General features: G+C 59.9%; 1 protein-coding gene across 1 annotated transcript in view; it reads right to left on the reverse strand.

Annotated features, from left to right (window-relative positions):
• ANKMY1 (ankyrin repeat and MYND domain containing 1) overlaps positions 1 to 20,106 on the reverse strand; it is a 28,873-nt gene extending 8,767 nt beyond the window's left edge. Inside the window, exons 1-10 of the mRNA XM_055587134.1 lie at positions 19,999 to 20,106; positions 15,509 to 15,981; positions 13,193 to 13,409; positions 12,725 to 12,889; positions 10,971 to 11,392; positions 9,213 to 9,384; positions 8,392 to 8,532; positions 7,131 to 7,271; positions 5,189 to 5,296; positions 2,578 to 2,709 (exon numbers count right to left, since the gene is read on the reverse strand). Of these exons, the coding sequence (XP_055443109.1) occupies positions 2,578 to 2,709; positions 5,189 to 5,296; positions 7,131 to 7,271; positions 8,392 to 8,532; positions 9,213 to 9,384; positions 10,971 to 11,392; positions 12,725 to 12,889; positions 13,193 to 13,409; positions 15,509 to 15,981; positions 19,999 to 20,091 (2,064 nt within the window). The 5' untranslated portion in view covers positions 20,092 to 20,106. The remainder of the gene's footprint in view (positions 1 to 2,577; positions 2,710 to 5,188; positions 5,297 to 7,130; positions 7,272 to 8,391; positions 8,533 to 9,212; positions 9,385 to 10,970; positions 11,393 to 12,724; positions 12,890 to 13,192; positions 13,410 to 15,508; positions 15,982 to 19,998) is intronic.
• Positions 20,107 to 21,256: the final 1,150 nt, after the last annotated feature.

Genomic DNA, 21,256 nt, shown 5'->3' on the forward strand with positions numbered 1-21,256 from the left:
CTAAAGAGCCGGGAGCAAAAGCAGGGTATGCGCACCTACCTTGCGCTCAACACCGCCGAAGGGCGGCAGACCACCTAAGCCTCCAGACTGAGCCCTGGACACACCCCCCATTCACCCCGTATAGGAACAAGCTCACCCCGCCTCGGGGAATGAGCAAGGGAACCTGTGACTCGTTCTCAGGTTCTGTAGGTTAAAGAGGCCAAAAGCCCTAGTCCGCACGTGTTCACCATCCATCCAACCACCCGGGGCACTCAGTAAGACCACAGGCGCTGTGCCTGGTTGCAGAGACCAGCTATGTGAGTGTGTGTGTGAGTGTGTGGCGCTTGCACACGTATTCAGAGGCATGTGGATGTGTGTGCATGCATGTGTGTGGTTGCAGAGAGCAGCTATGTGAGTGTGTGGTTCATGCACACGTATGCACAGGTGTGTGGACATGTGTGTGCACACATGTGTGTGTGGCTGCAAAGAGCAGCTATGTGAGTGTGGGGGTGCTTGCACATGTATGCACAGGCATGTGATGTGCCTGTGCATGCACATATGTGTGCATTTGGACCCCTGGCACACCCCGAGGCAAGGTCCTCCGCTCCTGATGCAGCACCAACTGCATTCATAGCAAACAGCATTCAGAGGCGCCCACCCAGACCACGAGAAGGAAGGATGCTGTGCTACACAGAGGTTCTTTGGTTTCACAGTTTCATCGAGAAATGCTGACAGAACCACAAACCACAAGGCTCGATGTGACAGACAAGAATCACGCTGTCATCTACAGGAAGTTCAGAAGTCACACTTGCCAAGCAGGGGTCAGCAGGGTCGTTATTTGGGGAGACACAAGGCGGCCTCAGTGACTCACCAGTCTCTCATCACTCAACCTTCCTTCCTCACAAACAAAAACTCTGGGTTCTGGGGGCACTGCCAGGGAAGCTTTGCTTCCAGTAGAGAAAGCACCCCGACCCAGGACACAGCTCCCCATCCCCCACCAGGACACAGCTCCCCATCCCCCACACAGGACACAGCCCCCATCCCCCACTCAGGACACAGCTCCCCATCCCCCACCCAGGACACAACTCCCCATCCCCCCTCAGGACATAGCTCCCCATTCCCCATCCAGGACACAGCTCCCCATCCCCCACTCAGGACATAGCTCCCCATCCCCCACCCAGGACACAGCTCCCCATCCCCCATCCCCCACCCAGGACACAGCTCCCCATCCCCCACTCAGAACACAGCTCCTCCATCCCCCACACAGGACACAGCTCCTCCATCCCCCATCCCCCACCCAGGACACAGCTCCCCATCCCCCACTCAGAACACAGCTCCCCCATCTCCCACCAAGGACACAGCTCCCCATCCTCCACTCAGGACACAGCTCCCCATCCCCCACTCAGGACACAACTCCCCATCCCCCACCCAGGACACAGCTCCCCATCCCCCACTCAGAACACAGCTCCCCCATCTCCCACCAAGGACACAGCTCCCCATCCTCCACTCAGGACACAGCTCCCCATCCCCCACTCAGGACACAACTCCCCATCCCCCACTCAGGACACAGCTCCCCATCCCCCACCCAGGACACAGCTCCCCATCCCCCACTCAGAACACAGCTCCCCCATCTCCCACCAAGGACACAGCTCCCCATCCCCCACTCAGAACACAGCTCCCCCATCTCCCACCAAGGACACAGCTCCCCATCCCCCACCCAGGACACAACTCCCATCCCCCACTCAGGACACAGCTCCCCATCCCCCACTCAGGACACAGCTCTCCCATCTCCCACCCAGGACACAGCTCCCCCATCCCCCATCCCCCACCCAGGACACAGCTCCCCCATCCCCCACTCAGGACACAGCTCCCCATCCCCCACCCAGGACACAACTCCCCATCCCCCACTCAGGACACAGCTCCCCGTCCCCCACTCAGGACACAGCTCTCCCATCTCCCACCCAGGACACAGCTCCCCCATCCCCCATCCCCCACCCAGGACACAGTTCCCCCATCCCCCACTCAGGACACAGCTCCCCATCCCCCACCCAGGACACAACTCCCATCCCCCACTCAGGACACAACTCCCCATCCCCCACTCAGGACACAGCTCCCCATCCCCCACTCAGGACACAGCTCTCCCATCCTCCCCCAGGACACAGCTCCCCCATCTCCCACCCAGGACACAGCTCCCCCATCCCCCACCCAGGACACAGCTCCCCCATCCCCCCCACCCCCCATACAGCTTCTGGATCCCTGCTCATCTGGTTCTGTCACTGAAAACTCTAGAGTCCTGCAGCCAGACCAAAGCCAAGCCCAATGTCTCTCAAGCCAAACTAGGGACTCTTGTCTGGCCTTTTGAGTGGGTTTGCCACTAACATATTTTAGGTCTATAAACTATAAAAGGCAAGAATTGTTTGTACTTTCTCAAGTGTTTGGAACATCAAGTCTTGAACACAGAGCAAGAGCCCATGAAGCGCCATGAAGCTCCTTGCTGCAAGCAGGGCCAGACAGAGGGTCCAGTGCAGACCCCAGACTCTACCCGCCAGGCCTCTGCCTTTCTACCCTCCCGCCCCAGGGCCGGCCCACCTGGCTCACCAGGGCCAGCCTGCTCTCCAGGCTCCTCTGGCTCTCATAGGTGATGTCACAGGCGACGCACAGGGCGCTGCCCAAGCCTTTGGTCAGAAGCATGTTGGGGTCAGCTCCGTAGGACAGCAGCTCCTTCACAATCTGGACACAGACAGGCCTGTCAGCACCCACCGCGCCCCCTCCCAATGAGCGGAGGAAGTGCCCGGAGCCAGGCCATGCAGGGCGGCTTCCCTGCTTCCCACCCCCAGGGGCCGCGGCTCAGACGGCGAGGCTGGGGCGGCCATGAGGCGGCTCCCTAGCGAGGACTCCCACTCCCCAGGGCAGCCCAGGTCCAGGGCTTCCTCAGAACAGCATCCAGTTGCTCATAAGTGGTCCCGGTGCCTCTCTGCTTTCCACCCGGGGACGCAGCCGGATTCTGCCGGGCCTCTCACCCCACAGGGTCAGGCACACGTCCTGCTGGTCCATGTCCCTGGGACCGGCCTGCCTCTACCCGGGGCAGCCAGTCACTGTGATCACCTGAGCACGTGCAGAGGAAGGGGCTCCCTTGCTCCCCGCTGCGTCCCCAGTCGCTAGCCCAGGGGCCCCCAGGGAGCCCGGAGTCAGAGCAACTGCTCCAGACACACGAGACACCGAGCTTGGCCCTCCGGGAGCTTCTGCACCTGGGGTGAGGCTCTCCTCCAGGCTGCCCATCCCCCACTCCAGGGCTGGTCACAGAGCAGGTGCCCGCGTGACCCGCTGAGTGAATGACTCGGTGCACGAGCCAAGGCAGGAGGCGGAGGGGCCAGCAGAAGGGACACGGGAGCCCCAGGTCCTCACCAACAATGGCTGCCTCAGGCCTCCCCGAAATGCCATCTCACCAGAGAGGCCCTCCCGCCACCCAGCGGAAGGAGCCCCTGTCATTCTCCTCCCCTCACCCACCATCACTTTCTTCATAAACTTACTGCCTGACACCCGCACACGGGACTGTGGTCCCCCAACTAGAACGTAGGATCCCTGACACGTCTGTTTTATTCAACACCTAATGCCTGGAATGGTGCCTGCCTGGTACATAGACCATGCTCAAAAAATAACAGCTAAATGAAAGGATGAATAGGTGGGCGGATTATAGATAGGTAGATATAAAGGAATACCAACAACCTCAGTTATGCAGACCATACTACCCTAATGGCAGAAAGAGAAGTGGGACTAAAGAGCCTCTTGATGAGGGTGAAAGAGGAGAGTGAAAAAGCTGGCTTAAAACTCCACACTCAAAAAATGAAGATCATGGCATCTGGTCCCATCACTTTGTGGCAAATAGACAGGGGAAAAAAATGGAAACAGTGGCAGACTGTATTTTCTTGGGCTCCAAAATCTCTGTGGATGCTGACTGCAGCAATGAAATTAAAACACACTTGCTCCTTGGAAGAAAAGCTATGACAAACCTATACTGTGTATTAAAAAGCAGAGACATTACTTTGCCAACAAAGGTCCGTCTAGTCAAGGCTATGGTTTTTCCAGTGGTCACCTATGGATGTGAGCGTTGGACTATAAAGAAAGCTGAGCGCCGAAGAATTGATGTTTTTGAACTGTGGTGTTGGAGAAGACTCTTGAGAGTCCCTTGGACAGCAAGAATATCCAACCAGTCCATCCTAAAGGAAATCAGTCCTGAATATTCATTGGAAGGACTGATGCTGAAGCTGAAACTCCAATACTTTGGCCACCTGATGTGAAGAGCTGACTCATTTGAAAAGACCCTGATGCTGGGAAAGACTGAGGGCAGGAGGAGAAGGGGACGACAGAGGATGAGATGGTTGGAGGGCATCACTGACTCAATGGACATGAGCTTGAGTGAGCTCTGGGAGTTGGTGATGGACAGGGAGGCCTGGTGTGCTGCAGTCCATGGGGTTGCAAAGAGCTGGATATGACTGAGCGACTGAACAAGACAGAAGGAGGGATGGATGATGAAGAATGGAGGGGTGGAGGGGTGGGTGGGCAGGTGGATGTGGAAGTGAATAAATGAATGGAAGGAAGGAAAAGTGCAGGACTGGGAGGATGGATGAGTGGATGACCAAGTGGATGAGTGGATGACTGGGAGGATGGATGGATGACTGGGAGGATGGATGGATGGCTGACTGGGTGGATGGATGGATTGGGAGTGTGGATGGATGACTGGGAGGATGGATGGATGGATGACTGGGAGGGTGGATGGATGGCTGACTGGGTGGATGAGTGGATGACTGGGAGTGTGGATGGATGGATGGACTGCTGACTGGGATGGATGAGTGGATGACTGAGTGGATGAGTGGATGACTGGGTGGCTAGTCAGGGGGGTGGCTGGATGGGTGGGTGGAAGATCAAACACGTTCCTTGGCAGCCGGGGAAGGTGGGAACCACCCAGGGTGGCCTCCCAGTGCTCTGAGGCTGAGTCAGCACCTCCCGGGTGTGCCCTCACCCTCATGCTCACTTCCTCCCTCCACCCTTCTCTCTGCGGGGTGCTCCGTCCTCACGGGAGGGGACCCTCCGGCCATCACACCATGCTGTCCCTGGGGCACCTCAAGGAGAGCACATCCCAGAGCCTGTGTTGGAGAGGGGGCATGAGACAGATACACGCAGGTACACCAGCGGGGTAGGGCTTGCTCACCAGGTCATTGCCGCTGGCGATGGACAGGGAGAGCGGGGAGTGGCCGCTCCACAGCGAGCTGGGGTTGGCTCTGTGGGCCAGCAGGAGCCGGACGACGTCCCTGGCGCACTGGGCAGGAGAGAGGCGGGACGGCGGGTTACAGGGGCGCGTCCCCTCCAGGGGAAACTCACGCAGCGTGCGGTCAGCCCGGCCACTGACTGCTCCTCCCTCGTACTAGGGCCCTGCCTGGCACACCAAGTGCCCTGGACGCTGGGTAGTGAATGGTGGGTGGATCCTCAAGCTGAGAAGAGGCTTTCCAAACGTCGATCATTTAAGATGGAAAACAGGGATGTCGGTGATGAGTAAGTTGATTTGAAGAAAAGAGGAGTCGGGGCCGTTCCGCTGCAGCTATTGCAGACTCTAACAGAGCTGCTGCCGCTGTTTCGGGACCACCGCAGCTGGGCCGGGCACACGGCGGGTGGGGCGGAGGATGAGCCCTTCACCAGGACACACCAGGAGCAAGGAACGCAGGAGCACTTGGAGCCCTTCGCCCCCAAGGAAGCTATCGGCTTCCCCCTCCTCCTCTCTGGGATGTGCCCGCGGGAGTTGACCCGGAGTCTCCTCACCACAGAGCAGTCTGCTGAACCCCTGCTGCCCTGCAGACATGCAGACCCCAGGGGCCAGCTGGGCCACCCTGCAAGACCACCCCCTTTGCCAGCCTCACTGGCCAGGCCAAGGGGAGCCCACAGAAGTGTGCCACGGGGTTCCTGGGAAGCTTCCCCTCTTCTCACTCTCCCTGCTGGAATGCAGGCATGATGGCTGGATGGCTGCAGCCCTCACGTCTTAGAACTAGACTTTACACTGTTGATCTGTCCTTGATCTGATGAGGATGTGGCCTATGGTGTCTCGTGACTTTGTTTCCTCTTAACTTTTTTTCCAAATCCAAAATCAGTACAAAGGACAAAGACGTGTGAGCTAGAAAGAGCTGTGCTTCAAGCCCAGGCCTCCAATTTGCTGACCATGGGCCTTGGGCAGCCCGCCTTCCTAGAACCTTGCTGTCCGCAGCCTCAGCCTGGGCTCGCCGCCCCTCTCTGGGAGGCCAGTGACACATCCCGAGGATGCGTTGGTGGGACGGGTGTTCCGGAGCAGGTGGCCCCCTGCCAGCACTGTGTGGGCACCCACCCCCACTCAGTCCCTCACAGCGCCCATCGAGGCGGCACGTGTGATCCTCATCCTGGGCAGCGACAAAGACCTACTGCCGCAGGCCCATGAGGCCGCTGCCGTCTCATTGTTCAGGCAGGTAAACGGAGGCTCCGTGCATCATGCACTCGGGGGCTCTCTGGCCCGGCTCCCCAGCTCCCCTGAGGCCCCTCACACCCATCCTCCAAGGGGTTCCTGCACCTGCCGCATGTGAGCTGATCCCCAAGGCAGACAGGAGGCAGTGGCGCCAGACGGGGTCACCGTCCAGAGGGCAATGGGCTCGCAGAGCAGACGTGTGTGACCGCCGCCTGCAGTAAGACAGTGACTTCACAAGGCGACCCAGGCCCCCACGCCCAGGTACACGGGCCTGCGTGTGGACGCGTGTCCCCAAGACGTGCTCTGAAATAACACATCGTGCACACGAGTTCCACGATGCTTCATATCCTATCTCAACACAGCGTGTTCCAGCTCACTGCTGACCTGACCCAGTCCCCCGAGTCCGGGGCCCACTCAGGGAGGATGACCTGTAGCTGGGGGACCCTGGTCTGGGCCACGGCAGCCAGGGGCAGACACGCCCAGGTCTGCTGGCGTGGCCACGGGGAGGCCTGGCTCAGCCCACCAGGGCTGCGGGCTCATCACCCTGCACGTGCACGTGTACACACATGCACACGGACACACACGCTGCACACAGACACACGCACACTCACGGGTACGCTTCAAGGCGCCCGTGCACACCCCCAGCCCACCCGGAAGGCCGCCTCACCCTGTGGCTGTCCTCCCGCTCACAGGCCACGTGCAGGGCCGTCCTGCCCCCCTCATCGGGGACGGACGTGCACTTGCTGTAGTAGATGCTGGGTGGGCCCGCTTCGTTGTTGAGCTTCAGGCTGGAAGGCGGCAGGTCCATCTGTGGGCAGGCAGAGGGGTTGGGGGTCGCCCTCGAGCCCGTCCCCCCAGAGTGCAGAGACCCACCATGTGCCGCCTGGGCCCTGTGCCCCCTGCAGGCAGCAGCTCACACCCAGGGCTCCCCCAGGGCCACACGCAGCGGTGCCCTGTGAGCCACCCTGACTCCTCCAACACGGCCCCATGCCCTCAGGCGCTGGGGGCTGAATGAGGCTCGGGTGGATGCTCAAGGGGCTCAGCCTGGAGGAGGAAGGCTGGGAGGGCTGCATGGCGGAGGGGGCCTCGGCATGGCCTTGCTGAGGCAGGAGTGTCGCTGCATGTGCCAGGACGCAAGCTCTGCCTCTCCATCCCTGCACCCCAGAGCCCCACCCGGAGGGCTCCATGCCCCACCTCTGGCCCCCAGGCCCTTCTGCAGCGTCACTACCCAACCCGGCAGCCTGCCCCGCCCCCTGAGGGTCCATTCCCCTCCCCGTCACGTATTGGAGCAAGTTGGCAGGGGGCACTGGGCCCTGAGCCCTGGTCTGGGGACACGAGGCTCCCTGAGGCCGGGGCAGACCTGGAGGCTGCCTAAGGAGGCCCACAGCCCGACTCCCCTGGGCACCTCAGGAGCTCAGAGCCCGCAGGGCTCCGGGCCGGCCTTCTCAGATGGCAGCAGCCTAGAGGTGGCCCAGGTGACGGAGGGGTGGCTGGGAGGCAGGAGGGGCAGGAGGACCCGGCCAGGGAGTACAGCGCTGGGCAGACGCGTCTCCAGGCAGAGGGGCACCCCCGAGTGGAGAGAGACAGAGCTTCCTACAGAATGCCCTCCCGGGGGCCCGGCTACCCCAGCAAGGACCCCCGGGCTTTGTGAGCTGCCCAAAGAAGCAGGTTCTCACTCACATTCATCAAGTGTGCGTGCCTCTCCCACACTACAGGCCTGTGTGTGGAGTGTTCACACTTGGTGCCCAAGCCACACTGCCTCCCTCTGCCCAGACAGGTCCCGGCTCGCACAGATGACTGCGGGTGTGTCCAGGCCCACGCTGTCCGGATCCAGGCTGGCCTGCGGCTCACAGAGCGTCAGGCACCCTCCTTTGGGGACCTCACAGCGCCTGCACAGGGACCCCGCCCTCCACAGGGCGGACGCCCACCTTGCCCTGCTTGTACACGTCATCCTGGTCGGCCGCCCTGGCATCCACGTCGGTGATGGCGTGGAGCAGCAGCTCCGTTATCTTGACGCCCTCCTCCCCAGGGAGGGCGGCAGCGATGTGGAGAGGGGTCAGGGCCCCCAGCTGCAGAGGAAACACAGGTGGTAAGGGTGCAGCCCCAGGTCCCTGAGGAGCGACAGCCATCAGCCCGAGGGTGGGGCTGTGTGTGAACAAGGCCCGTGGGGCCCCTGTCCAGGGCGAGAGCGTGGCCGTCTGCCCCCCGCCTGCCTCGGGTTCCCAACGCACCACGTCCCTGTCATCCCGGGACCTTCGGGACAAGAGGCCCGCCCAGAGCGGACCACAAACACACCACACAACCCCACCCGTCTGCTCTGACTCATAAGACGCTTTCGTCCGCCAGGGTGACAGACGGGAACCAGGCCCTGGTGCCCCAGCTTCCTATCAGACCAACTGTCCCCACCCTCCTCCAGGAGGTTTCAAAGATGGAGTCCAATCAGTGAACCCAAAACGTTCCTGTGAGATCCTCCTGGGTCTTCAGTGACACCTGAAATCCCGCTTCCCTGCACCCCCGCACTTACACCCAAGAAAAAAGAGGAAATAAACGACCAGGCTCAGGGGCCCGGAAGGTGAGCAAGTAGCCAGAGCGAGACTGGCAGCCTTTTCAAAAGTCAACACCCTCTGAATATGAGAGGCCTAAGTGACCAACAAGCATCAACACAACAAGGGAGGGAGAGCAGACGCTATGGGTGACTGGCCGAGTCGGCCCGTGGCCCCCACCGCCGCTGGCCCCCGGTGCAGCCCACCTCGCGTGGGAACTGGATGTCCGTTCTGGCCCGGTTCTCCAGCAGCAGCCTCACCCCGTCCACGTCCCCGGCCTTGATGGCGAAGAAGAGGACCTGCATGGGCACGCGGCACAGGTTGGGGTCGGCGCCGCGGTGCAGCAGAAGGGTGATGGTCGCCCACCTGCGCCTGTGTCTGGAAGGAGCAGGGAGACCGTCACAGGCTGGCGGAGGGGCACGCGCGGCCCGCAGCCCAGACACGCCCCGGGCTGGAAGGAGACCCCGCCGCGGGTGCTGGCGAGGCCTGACGCGGAGCACACCGTCCCCAGGGTCCTGCCTCACCAAGACTGCAGCCCTTCTCTGCTCCAGGGCAGCCCACCCCGAGCGGGCCAGCCTGGCCAAGCTCAGGTCCAGCTGCGGCCCTGCCCGACTTCAGCCCTGGTGCTCACTTAGCCTGAGGTCACCTGTGATACGGCCTGGGGGTGGGGGCCAGTCTTCCTCCTGGGGCAGCCGTGAGGGGACGATGTACATTGCCTGGTGCCCATAGGGTCCAAGGTTGTACACACACAGCAGACATGCACATACGTATCTAAACACACACACCTACATACACACAGATACAACGTAGCGTGTAAAATCCCACGGACAGAGGAGCCTGGTGGGCTGCAATCCATGGGGTCCCGAACAGTCCGACACAACTGAGCGACTTCCCTTTCCCTTTTCACTTTCACGCATTGGAGAAGGAAATGGCAACCCACTCCAGTGTTCTTGCCTGGAGAATCCCAGGGACGGGGGAGCCTGGTGGGCTGCCGTCTATGGAGTCGCACAGAATCGGAGACGACTGAAGTGACTTAGCAGCAGCAGCAGCAGTACACACACATGCATAGCACACAGCATGTACACACAGACAACACACATACACACACAGGTGCAACACGGCACGTACATGCAACACACGTGTGACACAATGCACACACACACCTACAACACACACTCGCACTGGCACACTCGTCTCTCACCAGCAGCACAGAGCAGCACACACAGCCTCTTGTGTGGACGCCGTGAGGGCTGGGCGGGTGGGGGCGGCAGGGAGAAGGTCGGGTGGAGAGCGGGGTGTGTGGAGAGGCCCATCGGGGGCAGGTGGGGGCCCGCCTTCCCGCTGACCGCCGGCAGAGCAAAGGGAGAGAGGAGGCTGGGTCAGTGTAGGGCGGCAGCGCTCAGATGGCTTGCCCTCAGACCCCTCCACACTTGTACAATCCTTCCAGGCCCCCAAAGGGCTTTGTTTACCTGGGTTCTAGCCATCCCTGTCCGCTGTCTTACAAATTAAGACTGAGAAACGTGTTCAAATATTTAGTAACACATTCAAAAAGTAACACTAACCATTGCATATTCACAGAGATAACCAGTTTTTATGAAAAACTTGGCCACCTCAGAGCCCTCACCGTGAGGGGCCGCTGGCCCTGAAGACATTCTGTGTGTTCAGGTCTTGGTGGAGGTGCAGCCCTGCTTCAGTGAGAGGCTCCCCGGGCGTGGTGCGCACGTGCATCCACGATGAGTGGCTGTGTGCGGGCAGGTGTGCACGAGAGCACGCGTGTGTCCCTGGGTGACTGAGGGTGAGTGCCCGCCTGTGCGTCTATGGTGCCAGCGCCCCCATCCCACGCTCGCCCCGAGGGAGGGCGCAGAGGCCAGCCAGTGGGAGCCGCCCCCGGCGTGCAGAACCGCCCTCCCGCGGGAGCGCGGCTCTCGGCTCCCCCTGAGGCGCGCCCTGGGCCCGCCACCTACTGGACCATGTCCAGCGCCATCCTCCTCATGATGCCCAGGTCGGCGGGCGCGGGGCCCGGGGTCCGCAGCAGGCTGTGCCCCTGCGCGCTGCACTCCAGCAGCTCCTGCGGCAGGTCGATGCGGAAATGGCGCACGGCCCGGCCGGACTCGAAGTCCGAGTCGTTGCTGCAGGCCGAGCTCCGGCACAGCGTCCCCGACGCCGCGCCCCGAGAGCGCCCCGAGTCGCTGGCGCTGCTCCTCCCCGACGTGGAGCCCCGCTCCCGAGCCCCGCGGCAGCTCTCCTCGATGTTCGGCCTGGCGGAGGACTGCTTCTGCTCCGGGCCTCCAGGAGCCGGGACCAGCTCCTCCAGAACCACTGGCTCGGCGGGCGATTCCGGAATCGACAAGGAACGCTGGGTCGTGGTGATGGGCTTCGAAGCTTCCTTTGGAAAGGACCGAGAAAACGTCCTTAGGACAAAGCAGAGAGTGCTGACCCAGCAAGCCGCCTCTGTCTGTAGGGCCGGCCCGCGCCCCCGCCCCCCCTTGGCACCCGGACCTGCGGCGCTAAGGAGGCTCCAGCGCGGGGACCAGGCTGGCGCCACGCAGGCTCCAGGCACAGACCCCCGCATCATAGGCGAGGCGACTGGAAAATCAGTGCCAAATGTCTCCCCACGGGCCGCTATACTGATTACACACCAGAACGGGGAATTCTGGATACACGGGTTAAAGAAATGACATTATTACAGTGAATTCCACCTGTCCTGCCTTTTTCTCACGTGAGCCCTGGAAACGTCCAAATCCAGCGGGTGCCGGCGGCGCGCTCCGCGGCTTGCTGCCGCCCTCCACCCGCGGTCACAGCCTCGTTCTCAGCAGTGGCCCAGGGACAGGCGGCAGCAGCACCAGAAACGCAGGTCCTCAGGTCCCACCGCGGGCCACCCCCAGGCAGAAGGGCTGCGGCCGGGCCCAGCCCTCTGGCTAACTGCTTCTGTGAGGGCCCGGCAGTTCCACCCTGAGTACCCGCCCAGAACCACCGGAGCAGGCACGCTGCAAGGCTCAGGGGCGTCCGGCAGTGCCAGTCGCCAGAGGCCACGCTGGGCCCTGTGCGGGGTCCACGGCGCTCTCCATCCTGAGGCCCCAGCGGCTGCGCGTGGCCCCCTATAGGACACGTCCGCTGTGTCGTAGCGACAAGCTCAGGGCACCCGGTGACCATGACGCTTTCCTCCCATTTCCTGCCTGCCCACCTTACGTCAGTTCATCCCATTTGAGCCCGGTCTGCACAAGAAGGCCAGGGAGCTGGGGGACTGGGGGACAGGTAGACAGGTGAGGGACGAGTAGACCAGCGGACAGTCGGACAAGGGAGAGTTGGATGGGGGATGGGGGATGGGGATGGGGGAGGGGGGCTGAGGTGGGGGAGGGGTGGTTGGCAGGGGATGGGGAGGGGGACAGGTAGATGAGTCTGGGGTGCTGGGGGACAGGTGGCTGGGGGTGGGGGGCGGGGAATGGAAGGTAGGCGATGGGGAAGCGGGGACCACTAGATGGGGAGTAGGGGGCTGAGGACGGGGGGTGGGGGCCTGAGGATGGGGGGATGGATGGCAGGGGCTGGGGATGGGGAGGGGTGGATGGGGGTGGGGGACTGAGGACACAGAGATGGCAGGGGGTGGGGGAAGGGGACAGCTGTATGCGTGGACAGCTGCATAGGGGACTGGTACCCAGGGATGGGGGTGGGGATGGGCTGGCGCAGTCCCTGAGCCAGGGCGCAGCACCCCCAGGCTGACCTGGAGCTCGGGCACCGTCCTCTCAGCGATGTTGGGCTTGAAGGCCGCAGTCGGGTAGTGGAGGAGGAAGCACATGCTCAGCGGGGTGAGGCCCTCATCCGTGCGCTTGTTCACGTCGGCCCCGTTGTCCAGCAGGAGGTTGACGATGTCAATGTGACAGTGAACCTGCAGGGAGGGGGCCAGCCTGGCGAGGACAGCGGGCGCTCTCAGCAGGGGCCAGGACCCCAGTGAGGCCCCACGCCCCAGCCAGCTCAGAGGCGGCCCCCGCCCCAGCCAGCTCAGCCAGGCGAAGGCACCCCACCCCTCTCCCCATCCGACCCCGCATGCCCGTCCCACAGGCGGGCTTCAGAGGGGAAGGGGGAGGGCAGCCCCCGCCTACGAGGGGCCACCGCCCAGGGCCCTCTGGGTCAGCAGTCCTGTGAGTGATTCTGCCACCCGCACAAGCACCCTGCGGGGTGGGGCGCTCACAGCAGCAGCGGCCAGCACCGTGTAGCCCTTGGCATCGGCCACGTCGGGGCTGGCGAGGTTGTCCCTCAGGATCCCGTAAATCCAGTCGTAATTCCCTTCCTGGGCCTTCAGGATCATCTCCTTGGAGAGCCGCTCCTTGGGCCCACAGCGCGCAAAGCCGCTCCGCCGCCCCTCCAGGATGGTGTCCATGTTCCAGCTGCTGTGAGCCCTCTTGTTCCTGGCAGTCAGGGAGCCTCGGTGGGGGGAGCCCAACTCTGGACGTCAAGCCCTGCCACCAAAGGGGCCCTCTCTCCCGTCCACACTTCCTCTTTCATGCCTCTGCCCGGGACCCCACCGTCCCCCCCATCACAGTCTGCTCCTAGGGCACCCTAAGCCCTAGGCCTGCACGGCTTGCCAGCTGCTGGGGGACACGCTGCCCACAGGTGAAGATGCTATGGCTAAGCAAGCATCTTTCTCAGCAGGAAGAGCTGTATCACTTTAAAAATAAAAAAATTTATAGGCTCAGCTGATCTTTGCATGATGGATAGATGGATGGGTGATAGATGGGTGGATGGATAGGTGAAAGGATGGGTGAATAGATGGATGGATGGGTAGATAGTGGATTGATGGGTGTGTGGGTGTGTGGGTGGGTGTGTGAGTAAATGGGCGGATGGATATGATAGGTGGATAGATGCATAAGTGGGTGGATGGATGGACGAATAGATGGATGATAAGTGGATGGAGAGGTGTATGGATATGATAAGTGGGTGGATGGATGGATGGATGAATGGATGGGTGGATGGATATAAGTGGGTAGATGGATGGATGGATGGATAGGTGGATGGATTTGATAAGTGGGTGGATGGATGAATGGGTCGATGGGTGGATGGATGGATAGGTGGATGGATGGATAGATGGGTGGATATGATAAGTGGGTGGATGGATGGACGAATAGATGGATGGATAAGTGGATGGAGAGGTATATGGATATGATAAGTGGGTGGATGGATGGATGGATAGGTGGATGGATATGATAAGTGGGTGGATGAATGGCTGGATGGATGGATGGATAGGTAGATGGATGGATAGGTGGGTGGATATGATAAGTGGGTGGATGGATGGACGAATAGATGGATGGATAAGTGGATGGAGAGGTGTATGGATATGATAAGTGGGTGGATGGATGGATGGATGGATAGGTCGATGGATGTGATAAGTGGGTGGATGGATGGATGGGTTGATGGATGGATAGATAGGTGGGTGGATATGATAAGTGGGTGGATGGATGGACGAATAGATGGATGGATAAGTGGATGGAGAGGTATATGGATATGATAAGTGGGTGGATGGATGGATGGATAGGTGGATGGATATGATAAGTGGGTGGATGAATGGGTGGATGGATGGATGGGTGGATGGATGGATAGGTAGATGGATGGATAGGTGGGTGGATATGATAAGTGGGTGGATGGATGAATGGATGGATGGATGGATAGGTGGATGGATATGATAAGTGGGTGGATGGATGAATGGGTCGATGGATGGATGGATGGATAGGTGGATGGATATGGTAAGTGGGTAGATGGATGGATAAGTGGGTGGATGGATGGACAGGTGGGTGGATATGCTAAGTGGGTGGGTGGATGGATGGATGGATGGATGGGTGAATGGATATGCTAAGTGGGTGGGTGGATGGATGGATGGATGGATGGGTGAATGGATATGCTAAGTGGGTGGGTGGATGGATGGATGGATGGATGGGTGAATGGATATGATAAGTGGATGGATGGATGGATGGGTGGATGAATAGGTGAATGGATGGGTGGATGGGTAGATGATGCATGCATAAGTAGCATTTATGTTCACAAAACAAAACATTCCAAAATAGTTTACAGATATTTGAGGACAAAGTGTAGGAAAGGGGTTAAAATATTCTTCAAAACTTTAACTTAAAAAATAAGTCTTCCTCAAGTGGCTGCTGACTTCCCCAGGGATGCCGGGGCAGGTGGCGGTGATCTTTGGAGACCAGCAGAGTGCTCCATCTTTCCCCTGCCATCTGTGGAGAAACCAGAGGCCGAGCCAGCCGCCCAGCCTCCTCCTGCCCTGCTCCCTGCCAGCGCTCGGCACTTGGGCAGCGTGTTCCAGCTCCAGGCACAAGCTCCCCCACCCTTCATCACTGGGCTGCATTGGTTAGTCAAACAAGACAAGCCTGACAGCCAGCTAGGACAGCCAAGTTGCGGGGCTGGCTGCCAGAGGCCTTCAGGACCCCCGGCCTGAGTGTGCCCCCATCAGAGGACAGGAGCCCTGGGGGTGAGGAGAGAGGATGGGCTGGGTTACCTGAACTTGTAAGCCTGCTTCTGGATTCTGACCATCAGAGGGGTCTCATTTCTGATAAACCAGGGCTCTCCGTCATCAACAAACGGAGGGATGTCATTCAGAAAGATGCGGGCGTCCAAGTCTTTGCGGAAGGAAGAGGTCATGGGCAGGTGGCTGTTGTCGGTCGAGTAGATATAGATTTCCGGAGGTAGAGTGAGGTCGTCATTCAGGAGAAACCGCTTGTAGTCGTAGAAGAACGGGTCCTGCCCCTCCTCTAGGCCCCAGCCCATCTTCTCCTCGTCCGCGAGGGTGACTGTGGCGGACGTGTGGGTCAGGAAGCCCGAGAACTCGGGGTAGCTGTGGATGGAGAGGCTGTCGGGGATCTCCACGCACAGCTTGAGGAGGTGGTCGTGGAACCACAGCCCCACGTCCTGGCTGCCGTCCCGGTAGGTCTCGACGCCTGGCCCGAATCGCTCGTCTGCCTTGTACAGGCCCTGCAGGATGGCACAAGGGGGAGAACAGGTGGCTGGGCAGGGCCTGTGCTCTGCTGCCAGTTTCTTAAATCAGAGGAAAAAAGCATCGTCCTAAGAAACATGTTCATTCAATCGACAGTTTGCTGAGGCTTTGAGGCTCCAGGCCCAAAGCACGGGCGTCGGGACAGACGCATCGTGGGCAGAGGGGCTGCGGGCTCGGGGGCCTTGTGCGGGGAAGCTGGGGATGCTGCGTGCAGACTCATTTCAGGGTGCCTCCGGCTCCTCTAACATGGTGAGCCCAGCCCAGGCACCCACCAGGCTGGGGAGGAGCACGCGGTGCTGGGCGCCGAGTCAGACACACCCCAGCAGGCGTGAGCCGAGGAGGAGCAGTCAGCCTGGCTTGCCTCGAGCCCAGCGGAGCGCAGCCAGTGCCGGGCAGCTCTGACACTCCTGCTGGCATCGGTGCCCGGGGGTGGGTGTGAGGAGCAGGGAGAGCCAGGAGGGTCTCAGTGAGACACCAAGCAGCAGTGCCTCCCTCAGCGAGGGACCTGGGACAAAAGTTCTGGCGTGGGGACCACAGAGACCCGGCTTCCCGGAGAGGATGGGCTGCATCTTCCCTGAGACGGAGTCATGGGATGATGCCTGGAGGTCGCTGGGCGGGCAGAGGAGCAGCCCAGCAAAAGCACAGAGGCCTGAAACCCCGAGGGCACACACGTCAGTCCCTGGAGCTGCGCCCCCCCCCCCCTCGTCTGCGAGCCGCATGGCAGCCCCACTCTCGGGAGCTCCCATTGCCCGTGGAGCACCTCTGGCTGCAAGCCTGGGGCTGGGCACTGTGGACGGAAGGCCCTGCCCACAAGAAGCTGGCAGGCCAGACCAGGCGGCAGCAGACTAAATGAGGGAGGGAAAGCATGTGAGGACCACTGCACAGGCTTGGGCTGGGGCTGCGGGTGTTTCCAAGAGAAGCTGTGGATGGCTAGTGACGGGGCAAGAAACGCCATCAGACTCGGTGAAAGTGGCGGGGTGGGGGGACGGTCCCCCAGGAGCTGTGAGCCTGGAAGAAAGCCTTGGGCAGGGAGACAGGCGTCCGGTCAGAAAAGCAGCTGCCCCAGGAGTCCGCTTCTAGGAATCTGTCACAGGAAGTAATCCCAGCTCATCAAAGCTGTAATATGTTCACAGCCTTATGCGAACAGCAGACGATGATCCAGAAACCTTGGTGGTTCAATAAAGAGGGGCTATCCAGAGGCACTGGCTTTGAAAATTCTGTTCTTAATATGTGTTCACTTTTTAACCAAACAATCCTGCTTCTAGGAATGCATCGCAAAGATCGCAGGTGAAAACATGGAATCCTCAGTGGGGAAGGCTGCCTGGAGACGCAGGCCTTCTGAGCTGCTGGGAGGGGGGCAGGGCTCTGGGAGCAGGTGTAACTGCAGGTGGAGCGCAGGGAGGACAGGGTGCCCTCGGGGGGAGGACCATGTGTGCCCGTCGCCCATCATTTGTAAATGCAGAGACAGAAATACAAAGATGATCACCAAGGACCAGGGAGGAAGCGAAGGAACTCCTGTGGGGGGAACCATGTCTGATGGATTTGACTTGGAAAAAGCATCAGATTTTTGCATAATCACAAAATGAAATCAAAACAAGATTTTAAAAATAGAATGCCAAAAATAACAAAAGCAAAATAAAGCAAGTGACTGCAGCTCTGTACTTAGTGGCGGGGGGAGGCAGTGGGGTGACCACACAGAGAGGAATTATTTCACGGGACTGGACCCAGCCTCCCTGGTGGGGCCACCCCGGGGACAGAAGGACAGCAAAGGAACCTGAGACTGTTTTTAATCATCAGAGGGGCGTTGATGAGGCTCTGCCCTTTTCTGAAACTCGTATACACGTGTTCAGAGATAAAGCAAGCAGGAAATCTTGTTAGAAACCACAATTGTTAAGACGAAGAGGGAGGCAAACGGCACCACAGCTGTGGAGGGCACACTGGAGCTGGAGATATCAGTGTGAACGGATGATGTGTCTTTTCACCTAAAAAAGTGTACTTTCAAACAAAAAAGGAAGCAGAGACATGGGTACAGACAACAGTCCAGTGGTTGCCAGCAGGGAGAGGGACGGGGGAGGGGACAGAGGGGGAGGGCACAACAAAGGGTCATCCGGGGTCATACGAAATCATGAGGCCATGAGAGTGAGGCTGTGGAAGGAAACTGTAAAGAGCCTAGGTGAAGCACCGCGGTGCTGGAGAAGACGCTGAAGAGTCCCCGGGGCTGCATGAGGTCAAGCCAGTCAGTCCCACAGGAAATCAACCCTGAATGCTGATTGGAAGGACTGATGCTGAAGCTGAAGCTCCAATACTCTGGCCACCTGATGTGAAGAGCTGACTCATTAGAAAAGACCCTGATGCTGGGAAAGATTGAAGGTAGGCAAAGAAGAGGGCGACAGGATGAGATGGTTGGTGGCATTGCCAAGTCAATGAACATGAGTTTGAGCAAATCCCAGGAGATGGTGAAGGACAGGGAGGGCTGGCGTGCTGTAGTCCATCGGGTCGCAAAGAGCTAGACACAACTTACCGACTGAACAACAGTAGGATTTTAAAAATCGTTCGATTTTAAAACGCCTTAAAAAAAAAAGAAAAAAATGTCATAAAATAATGCGTGGGGAAAAAAAGTTTTGAAAGGTGTTTTCAAGATATGCTATTGAAAAGACCTAAAAATAAAAACTGACCAGTGCAGCAGTGATGAGCAGCCAAACCGTGGTTTCTAAATACCGCAGCCCACTAAAGCAGCCAGGCTCCACCCAAAGCAGGGCAGGAAGTGTCTGAGTGAGGCTGGAGCTCCTTGCAGAGCAGGAAGCAAGAACACGTGAAGCCCTGAAGGGCAGAACCAGGCTGCTGACACCTGCGCCCACCTGTCAGTCCGGACATCACGTCATGAAAGAACCAGGCAGCTGCGTCCAGACCTGACTTCTGACAAAGAGGCAAAGGCTGGGCGGGAGGGAAGTGAGTCTTTCCAGTAGATGGGCTTGGAGCACCTGGACGTCCCCACGTGGCGGAGGAGGGAGCCTTACTTCCCGTGACACACCAACATTAACACAAACACAGACGGGCACGTAACAGGCAAAACCATAAACACAGAAGAAAACGCAGATGATGATCTCATGACCTTGCAAAATTATAAGCAAAAGCAAACAGCCAGGCACTGGGGGCAGGAGGAGACCTGCTCCAGAGGGACCGGGTGCATGTTCGGGGCTGACGGGACTATTGGGACCCTTGACCGCGGTAGTCACCACACAGGACCATGCTTGTCAAAACTTTCAGCAGTGAAAGTCGCTCAGTCGTGTCCGACTCTTTGCAAGTCCATGGAATTCTCCAGCCAGAACACTGGAGTGGGCAGCCTTCCCCTTCTCCAGGGGATCTCCCCAACCCAGGGATCGAACCCAGGTCTCCCACATTGCAGGTGGATTCTTTACCAGCTGAGCCACCAGGGAAGCCTGAGAATACTGGAGTGGGTAGCCTATCCCTTCTCCAGCGGATCTTCCCGACCCAGAGATCAAACCAGGGTCTCCTGAATTGCAGCCGAATTCTTTACCGAGCTATAAGGGAAGCCGCAAAACTTTCAGCACGACCCGCTAAAGGGGGCGAGTGTTACTGTAATGAGTAAGGCGGGGGTGGGGGAGGAATCTGTATTTGCAAAGGCAGGAATGTTTTCCCAGAAAAAGGGAATTTCCAGAAGAGCATGTGCGCAACGAGCCAGTCTACATGTAGAAAGGTGCATGTTTTCGCCGAGCTCACTGCTTCATCTACAAGATGCACAGCGGCTTGCTGTAAGCCCCGGGCCCAGTCCAGGGAACAGGACAGTGACCGGCTCTCACGCCCTCACTGTGCGACATGGCTCGCGTCCTCACTCCTCTTCTTTTCATGCGCCTTATTACTGGCACTATCACAGCCGCTTAGACTAAGAAAGCCGCTTCTCGTCAGGCACACCCAGGACCCAGCAGCGCCTACAGTGCCGGCCAGTGGCCTGGATGCCCAGGCCGTCCCCTCACCTGGAAGAGCCTCTCCTTCAGGTACATGGTGCCGTAGCCCTCCCGGGCGCTGAGGTAAAACATGCCCGTGAAGCTGGAGCCGTCCGGCCACATGTAGGTGCCCAGGCCGTGCCGGTGGTCCCGGTAGAACTGCCCGTGGTAGGACTGTGAACAGAAAGTGGGGTGACCGGTCTGTCTGAGGAGCAGCCCCTTACCGCCCCGGAACCTTCCAGAACGCCCTCCCAGCTGAGCCCCTGGGCCTGGGCCACGTGGAGTGGGGCTCTGGGTCTGCCCTGGGCTCACGAGGGGAGGTCACCCGACTCACGCAGAGCAGGCGCCAGGCACACTTGGCCCCCGATGGCCATGCCGCCCCGTCTTGGCTTGGGTGGGGAGGCTGTAGGTGTCTGCACTGCCTGGGCTGGGGCACGACCTGTCTCCATGCGTGAGCCCTGGCCCCGGCTCCGCCCGCACCCCCCGGGCTGGCCCAGGGAGTGGGGGGCCGCCAGACTTAAGACCTGGCCCTGACTTAAGACCCTGGCTTCTGAGGCCACACATGTGGGCTGCTCTGGTCCCAAGCCCCGGGGGCCGGGGGGGGGGTCTGATGGAGGCGCCCCAGGAGGGAGAAAGGACACAATGTCCATCCCAAGCCCTTCTCAGTCTCCAGCCCTGACTCTCACACGTCAGACGGCCACCTTCCAGCCAGAAGCAGGCGGGCCAGGCGCTCACGTAGCCGACGGTCGTGCTCACAGACCCCTCCCCACCCCACCCCCACCAGCAGGCCGGCGACTGCCACCTGCCCAGTGCCCCATTGTCCTCTGGCAATGGAGACAAGTCCCCATAGGTAGGTGGTGCCCTGGCCCCAGCCTCCCTGGCATGAGTGGCCAAGCAGAGGGCTCCCACCCCCAGCCCTGACTTGCATTTGGCCACAGGACCCATCCCTGAGTCACACCAGTGTCCACGGGGCCTCTTCTCTCTTGTAGGAGGCTGGGACCCCAAAACCATTCCCCTCTGCCAGGTGGCAGAAGGTCAACCTTGGCCGCCCCCAGGGAGATGGGAAGAAGTGACCTGATGGAGTCATGGGAACCCCTGGAACCAGCCAAGCCTGGGGCCCCAGGACCCGGTGACGGGCTTTCCAGGCACCACAGCCAAGAGAGGTGTTTTCTGGCTCATCACTTCACTCCTAGAGAATGGCCGGAGCAGGGACACGGAGAGCAGAGAGACACGGGGCAGGAGACGGCCCATCGTCTGCCCACATTCATTTCATTGGGATCATCTGGGG

The sequence above is a fragment of the Bubalus kerabau genome, chromosome 6 (genome assembly GCF_029407905.1).
Source record: "Bubalus kerabau isolate K-KA32 ecotype Philippines breed swamp buffalo chromosome 6, PCC_UOA_SB_1v2, whole genome shotgun sequence".
NCBI lineage: Eukaryota > Metazoa > Chordata > Mammalia > Artiodactyla > Bovidae > Bubalus > Bubalus kerabau.